The 8,018-nt window shown below is 46.4% G+C and overlaps 2 protein-coding genes across 2 annotated transcripts; both read right to left on the reverse strand.

Annotated features, from left to right (window-relative positions):
• Positions 1–215: 215 nt before the first annotated feature.
• On the reverse strand, positions 216–1,247 carry LOC119460636 (fibroblast growth factor receptor 3). The gene has a single exon (XM_037721668.2). It carries the CDS (start codon positions 1,243–1,245, stop codon positions 505–507), a length of 741 nt encoding a protein of 246 aa, XP_037577596.1. The 5' UTR covers positions 1,246–1,247; the 3' UTR covers positions 216–504.
• A 2,579-nt stretch (positions 1,248–3,826) lies between these two features.
• Positions 3,827–7,693, reverse strand: LOC119461945 (fibroblast growth factor receptor-like 1). Its single transcript, XM_037723308.2, has 3 exons — positions 7,687–7,693; positions 5,199–5,234; positions 3,827–4,468 (listed from the first exon to the last, which is right to left on the reverse strand). Exons 1-3 carry the CDS (start codon positions 7,691–7,693, stop codon positions 3,879–3,881), a joined length of 633 nt encoding a protein of 210 aa, XP_037579236.1. The 3' UTR covers positions 3,827–3,878.
• Between the last annotated feature and the right edge of the window lie 325 nt (positions 7,694–8,018).

The following is an 8,018-nucleotide window of genomic DNA, read 5'->3' on the forward strand; positions in this document are numbered from 1 at the left end:
TTGTGAAGCTGCAGCCAGGTATAACGTCCCCTCCTCATTCCCACGGATTTCTAAGATATTTCGTTCAATATATAGGACTCTACTATAATTTCTATGATTACGTCTGCATTCGTAGACACTGCGTCCTTGCTGCGAAACCTCCCGAAAAGAAAGAAAAATCGAGTGCATGTTTCGTCTGAATACTTTTTATTTATTCGTGGAATAAATGGCACATGTGTTGATAACCATATAGTAGACATTGTTGCAAATAAAATTCTGTTCAGTTTATTACAAACCTTTCACACATTTCGCCTGTCTGCCGTGTAAACGTAGCACCACACTACTGAGTGACAAATAAGAGATAATTTCATCAACTGCAACTCCTGAGTCACTTCATTTAATGGCATCAGCTTTAACAAGTTCTTCTGCATTAAGTAGTAGCCGAAGCGTTTGTATGGCAAATTGGATCAGCATATGGGCTGATGAAACTGCAGTTTTCCACATCATTTGTTCTATCCGGGAAGCTCACAAGCCCGGGAAAGGCTTTGGCACGACGAGAACTTCGATCGTCTTGTGCGAGGCCCCCGATGGCGAGCTCGCCAGTATCGAGTAAAAGCCGGAGTCAGCGAGCGTGATGTTATACAGCGTCAACGTGTGAGGGTCCGTGACGTCGGCGAGCGCAGCGTCCTTGACCAACTTAGCGTACGGGGCTCCGTTCCGGTCGAAGTAGCTCCCGCTGATGTGGTAGTGCTTGATCCAACGCACGAACGCCGTCAGGTGGCTGTAGACGTTGCACGCGATGCTCAGGCTTTCACCTTCCGCCACGGTGACATTGGAGAACGGGCATACTATGGTGGGCGTCGGAATGAACCGCTCGTGAACTTCGACCGTGTACGTCCACTGCACGGAGCCGAGTGGGTTGGAGACGACGCACGTGTATTCGCCGCTGTCGTTGCGGACGAGGTCCGTGAGCAGCAGAGTGTACCTCTGTCCGTTTTCTCGGTTGGAGGCGGCGAAGGTCAGTGGTTGGCCGTTCTTGAACCACGCGACCCGGGGCTCGGGCACGCCTGTAGCTCGGCAGTTAAGTCTCACGCTGCCGCCGATGGGCTGCACCTTGATGGCGTTCTCCATTTTCGCCGGGTTCACGAACCGAGGTCGCGACTCTCTCTGGTTTTCGTAGAAGGACTCGATCAGGTTGTCTTCTGCGGCGATAGCAAAGCCGCTTGCGACCATCAGAAGGACACACTTGATGTGACGCCGGTTCATGACTGCTTCTCGTTAACTATTGGCACAAAGCAGTGAAAATATATGGTAATATTTTTAGACGTAGGGTTTGCTGGTTTGGCCCAAGCGAAGGCAACAAAAGCTCACGTTTTATGCACGTCTTGTTGCGTTCCGTAGAGGCTGGCTTGGCCCTTTGGTAAAACAAGGGTATATGAGGGCCGGTGGCCACGACCGTCGCTTTAGCGCGTTGCGTAGACACTTGGCGCCTATCAGCGGAGTGACGAAATTCTGCCAAGGTCGAAACTTAAAGAGCCGAGATATCTGGAGGGCGGCCGACTACGTCAGTGAACTCTTGCGCAGGAAGCGGCAAATGCGATCTCGTTATTTCGCATCCGGAATTGAGGTCAAAGCCGACAAACCTTAATAAATCAAGAAATACAGCGTTTCCTCCTGAGACCCGAACACAACTATGGGACATAATCGCTCTTCAAGGTGGTTTTTATTGTCTACTGTTATGTTATGAACTTGAAAAACAATTTGAAAAATTTTAATACCACGCTTAGATGCGAAAAGCTGCGTCTTCACGTACGTGAGAAAAATAACTATCTCCATCATCTCATGTTTGCTATGGTAAAAACTGCAGTTCATTGCATAAACGCAGAGATGAAGATGGATCCAGCTGCGTGTAGTACATTGCCATGTTGCTGCCGCGTTCGGCATTGTCATGCAATCTCAGTGATTTCGAAACACACCTCAAGGTTGCTTTCGGCCGTCGGGGACAACATAGAGGTCTAGATCAATTGAGTGTCAAATTCCTGGAAAGCGGATGGCAAGAATATGAGTAAACCACTTCTGTAAACTTGCATGCACCGTACTTCATACCCAGAAATAATATTTTGCGTAATCACTCCCGAGTGAATTAAAAAAAAATGTTGAAGGCAATGCGCAATATATTGTGCAAGGGGTTCTTAGGAGGGTATAGCTCTTAAGACCTTACTGCTTTTCACTGGTAGTGTCAAAAAGCGTAAGCTATACGGGCTTGATTTTCATTTTCTCAGAAAAACTCACAGCTTTTGTGATTCTGTTTCTTTATATAGCGTGAAAGTATGTGCAGTCGAAGCAGCCAGAGCCCGAATTTCGAAAGCTTTTTTGTTAGTAAATGCTCATTGTCATCGGCCGCCCGTCTTCGCTAATAATATGTCCAGCATCGGTACTGGCTGACATTTCCTGTTACGAACAAATCTAGCGTTAGAGCAGATTCCAGCCAGCTGCCCGTTCTCACAAAAAGCTCTTACGCTAGAATTATTTTTGGGATCAAATTCCAGCCAATCCTGATGTCGGTCATATTACAGTCGAACGCCTCTACAACAAACGCATTTACAGCGATGTGACCTTTATAACGAAGGACTGATTAAGTTCCGGCCCTATTCCTATCTTTCGTATGTACTGTGAATGACAACGAAGCCCACTTCAACAAATTTGCCTTTACAACGAAAGATTTTAGGCCTCCCCGACGGCTCATTTGTTGCTTTACAACGAACGCCGCGTAGCGGTGCCGCAACTGCCCTCCAACGACGTTACCAAGGTGCGCTCTGTGCTAGTGTCGGCAGTGCTAGCGACACCATTGAAGAGCCTGACGATGTCAGAAGTATAGTCCTTCTGGACTGCTCTAGGAGTCGCTCAACGCGTACCCTGCGTATTTTAGCACATCAGTGGGTGCGACGGCTGACGAATACTTGCAGTTGATGACCACATGCTCGTAATCGTAACGCGAATGTCAGCGAAGGCAGCAGGGATGAAAGTCCTGTAGACGAACCAATGATTTTGACAAGGGAGGCGATAGTGGTATTCGACGATCTGCAGCTTTGCTTTGGTTATGGCTCTTGCGTTTTGCCGCGGAGCATGCTGTGAAGCTCGGGGAAATAAGACTGGCTGCAGTCGAGCACATTCTGTCAGACGACGTTCTCAGGAAAAAATTGTGACATTTGACTAAGTCACTCTTGAGTTCATGTAAATTAAAGATTTTGTTTTATTGAACGTGCTTTGTCTGCTCTAAATTGTGCGGTACGGTGTGCGACCTTTACAACAAAGTAACCGGTATTACGAAGGAACCCCAACACTTCGTTTTAAAGGCGTTTGGCTGTATTAGCCAAGGCGGCCGGCCAATGACAAAGAGCAGTTACGAACGAAACGTTTTGTGAATTCGATCCCAGCGCCCGCATTCACGAAAAAAGCTCTTGCGCTAGAATTGTTCGTAATAGCAGCTGTCATTTAATGGCGATGCCGGACATGTCAGCGAAGGTGGCCTGCTAGTGGAAAATAGATTTTACGAACAAAATACAATCGTGAATTCCGCTCCAGGTGCGTAGCGGCCGAGTATGATGGCAGCGCAGCAAGTATAATGACTTCTTTATTAGCTTATTTTGATTATGAAAATATAAGTGTGTGGTGATGCGTGTAAGCTAACTACAATACCGAATCTTTCTTTGAAGTAGGGGATAAACTTTTCATTTATCTGTGTTATTCTGCCATCAGTTACTGACGATAAAGAGCGCCGTAATAGCAGCCAACACACGCGAGGCTCGTGTAGAAATGTAACACCAGAAGACCTCGCATTTGATCCCTCATTTTATTGTCTCCATGGTTGCATAAGTTGGTCATGTGAAATGAAAGGCTCAAGTGCTTCTTTCCCCAACAGTCAACACACTAATCCAGGTACTGCTATTTGTGGATCCAAATATATTCGTGGCTGAGCACACGTATTGTCCACTGTCAGATTTCCGGGCATTCTTTATAAACATATATACGGCGTCACCTTGACGGACACTTATCTCCTCTTTAGGGACCGTAATGGCATCATTTGCGGAGTCTTTATCTTTAACAGTACATTGTTTCACCCACGTGAGATACGGTGTCAGGTCACTTTCAGCTTTACACTTCAGCGTTACGTTGTCGCCTTCACAAGCAGTCTGATTTCCGCTAATTTCAGTGATGACTGGAGGAGTTCTCTTACGCTCGATCACGACCACGGTAAACGTTTTTTGTATCCAACCGGCACTATTTGAAACGTTGCACTTATACTTGCCACTGTCACTCTTTTGGATGTTTCTTATGCGCAGAACAAATCCATGCTGTCTTCTTCGATTATTCGCCGGTGTGTCATTGCGTTTTTTAGAATTGAAGCCAAACGACGTACCGTTGCGTGTCCACTGGACGCTTGGAGAAGGGTATCCGGTCGCATTGCAGTTAAGAGACACATTTTCTCCTGTGACGAAAGCCAAGAATTTTGTAGTTTTCTTCGTAAACGCAGGGCTTGAATAGCCGTTTTGGTCTGTAGTTCCTCCGACGTCGCCGGACTCCGAGAAGACGAGAAGACTTATAAGAACGAAGATCAAGTGAGTGTACATGCCACTTCGAGTTGTTCTACTGATCTGAAATTCTAAAACAGAGCAGCGCCATGGGAGGAGGTAGTCGAAATGTCGTAGAACACATAGATATTCAACATGTCAGGTTCATATTTCGTAGCCTTTGCTGTACGATATTTTGTGTAGTGTTTTGCTTTTATTTGTCTTATTAGCAGCCTCTGGTGCCGCAAAGGCCAATGCTCACACGTGCTCTTCGAAGCTTCTCGTGTCACGGCTTCAAAAGTTCATCCGTAAGGAGCACACAAATGTGAACGCAGAATTTTTCGAAAAACGAAGTTCTTGTTGGCGAGCCCACAACGCTGCAAAATAGACTAGGTTTATCATACATTCACCCGGGATGAATTGAATTGGATTCTGGAATTTCACTTGCCAAAATCACGACGATTATGAGGCACGGTGTAGTGGGGGATTGCGGATTAATTTTGACCACCGGCGGATGTTTAACGTGCCCCCAATGCACGGGACACGGGCGTTTTTGCATTTCGCCCCCATCGAAATGCGGCCGCTGCAGCCGGAATTTGATCCCGCAACCTCGTGCTTAGCAGCGCAACACCATAACCGCTAAGCCACCGCGGCGGATCACCCGGGATGGTCTCCTTGTTGTTACTAAGCACACAAGCGTTTATGTGGCTACCCTACACACAATTTGCCGGCGTTAAGTCGTAGGTGTTACACCTACGACTTAACCTGTAATGAAACCACTGTACCTGTAATGAAACCACTGAATATTACCAGTAAAAAAATTGCTGACTCTCCCTTAATCGAGAGTAGGTGTAAGCATGAAATGGCTACCATATGGCGTCTTTTGCCGCCTGTGGTGCCGTCGCCTTCAACCTCGTTTCTTCAAGCAACAACCCAACGCGCTCAGCGTCTGCGCCACTTTTTAGTCTTGTCGCATCGAAGCGGTCGGCTGCAAATGTGCGGCCTTAGGTCCCCTGTGCGGCCTTAGGCCTTTTGAACGTCGCTATTGGAAACGACAAATAAAGTTTCAGCGAACTAGAAATTACAGCTTGAGTGATATTGTGAAGAAACATTAGGAAGAACTCGGAAGCAATAGTGTTTGTAACTTGTTTGGAGAGTAACTAGCGTATGTAATGCGGCCTTGTACAAAGGGTTGGGGGCCAGAGACCGCATTTTATTAATGACTGGTTGCCCGGACGATCTCGTGTTGTTCTCGCAACCAGTTACTATTTTTTTTTCGCTCATACGTTTTGTTTATGCCAAGTACGATTTATTGCATGTGCGGTACGTTATATGGTACTCTACGTTCATACCACAGTTGTAGACGTGCCTACGGGTGAATAAATTTCCTTGGCAACATGCCGGAATGTTCTCGTTTTGAGTGCCCGGATAATGGCTCTGGCTTTTGGCTCAAGGTCACTTGAAGGTCGCCGACAACGGGAGCTAAACTCATTTCATACTTAAAAAGGTTGCTTGCCGTGAATAGTATAAGTGAATAGTGAAGTGATAAGTAACTATGATTGGCCTAGTTAAATTTTCTACGTGGGTGAAAAATGCTTGGTGCGGCTCCAGATCCTGAACGCCGGCAAGCGGATGCGAGCTTGCTCATATACGACGCTAACTAAAAGCCTATAGGTCCACACTAAGCGGCATCGATGCGCGGAACCAGGGGATGTACTTCGTCATGTAGACAAGTTTTCGGCTCGCAGACAATACGAGTTTCTTACGGTTCATCGGCCAGTCGCATAAAATTGATACACTCAAAGCGGAATCACTCTGATGGAAAAAATGACAATTGCTGCGGACATCACATCACGTGCAATGGTCCACACTTCTGTCTAGAGCGCTTAATCAGTGCACTGTAACGGAAAGAATAGATAGGTATGTGTTGCTGGTCGATTCGACAGACAGCACTTGTGGTCAGCGGACGACGCAAAAGCACCAACAGCGGTAGCTCAGTGGTCGTGGCGTTCTGCTGCTTCGTGGCCGCGGCGGCCGCATTTCTATGGAGGCCGAATGCGAGAACGCTCGTCTACATTATTTGTAATAAACTGCGATGATAAAAATTCACGACCTTGTAAGCAGAATAAAGCATAGACTGCAAAGATGCATTTGCCACCTAAGGGTGGGACAGTTTTGTGCTCTGAGGAAGCTTTGCTTAATTTCGTCAGCTTCCCTTCTAGCCTCTTCCATCCAATGATAATTTGAATTGTACCACTATTGTTATTCCTGTATTCACCTTCCAGCGAAAATAAGTGCTTTTTCAGCTATATCGGCGGTGAGTGATGCTTTTTATTCCTCTGCATTAACTGTCAAATATGTTTATCTACAAATGACTGATTTTATCTGGACACACCCCGAAAAGGGAAGGAAAGAAGATGCGATACTTTGAATCGTTATATTATGCAGGGGTCGTATTCTGTAACGCGTCGGCTTTCGAAGAATTCGGTTTGCGTGCAGCGATTGTTCGCCGCCAGAGTGCCGCCATCGCCTGAGGGTGCTTATGCATTTTTTGATGACGTCACGCACATGTCCATCACGCGGAAACCGAATTTGTCGTCTGCTACGAAGCGAAGCCGCGCATGCTGCTTCGGCCTGATACGGCCGCAGGCCACGCTATCAAGCATTTGTCGTGCCATTAGCTCTTTCGCAGGAATTTCATCAAAGGTCATAACATTTGTACTCGCAGATAATGATTTGCGCTAAACAATGCCGACAAACGTCGGCGATTCCCCTCGCCGAGACAAGTGAAGTGAAGAAATGTTGAAACTTCCTCATCATTGAGCACATGTGGCCATTAAAGGATTCACGACATAAAAGGGAAAGACTGTAGAGTTTGAAAAAAGTGCGCCTGCAGCTATTTATATTTACGTGCATACAGAAAATTACTATAACGTAAAAAAATACATTTAATAAAAAGGAAACCTTGGAATGCGCAAATAGTAACGCAAACAAGCGTAAAAGAAAAACAAAAGACAAAACTTCAAGAACTAAGGTGAGTCCCTGAATAAAATCGTTCCTAGGATTTTGGTAATCTCTCCGTACTTACAGAAAAGTATTTTACTGTAATGAAAGCTGTTCTTTCAAGGCCACTAACTGGCCATGGTCGAAGTACTTTCCCAAGGGACCAATGGATGATTCCCAGAGCCCCGACCGCAGCTGTGGCAGACATAGTTCGTTAGTTTCACGTAGGTGGAAGTTGTGGCAAGCACAGTCTATACAGGGAAACGTTTATAGAGCGTGTGCGTTCTCATGGATTGACATTGTAGAACGTGTACTGCTCAGATTCATTTCTCAGGCTGTACTGGTTTGTAGAACTCCCACACCACTCCGTTCCTTGGACTGAGTGTCTCCTCTCGCTGCTTCCCATTCCCGCGTAGTGCCCGTCTGGGGCTTCTAGGATACAGGCAGGGTCAAACGGTTGCGGAA

This window comes from Dermacentor silvarum, chromosome 8 (assembly GCF_013339745.2).
Source record: "Dermacentor silvarum isolate Dsil-2018 chromosome 8, BIME_Dsil_1.4, whole genome shotgun sequence".
NCBI classification, from domain to species: Eukaryota; Metazoa; Arthropoda; class Arachnida; order Ixodida; family Ixodidae; genus Dermacentor; species Dermacentor silvarum.

Excerpts from the sequence above, each read along its gene's own strand:
- LOC119461945 (XM_037723308.2), bottom strand. Across the intron at positions 4,469-5,198 it reads ATCCCGGGTGATCCGCCGCG|GAGAAAATGTGTCTCTTAAC; the intron begins GTGGCTTAGCGG and ends CTTTCGTCACAG.
- LOC119460636 (XM_037721668.2), bottom strand. The coding sequence starts at position 1,245 with ATGAACCGGCGTCACATCAAGTGTGTCCTTCTGATGGTCGCAAGCGGC.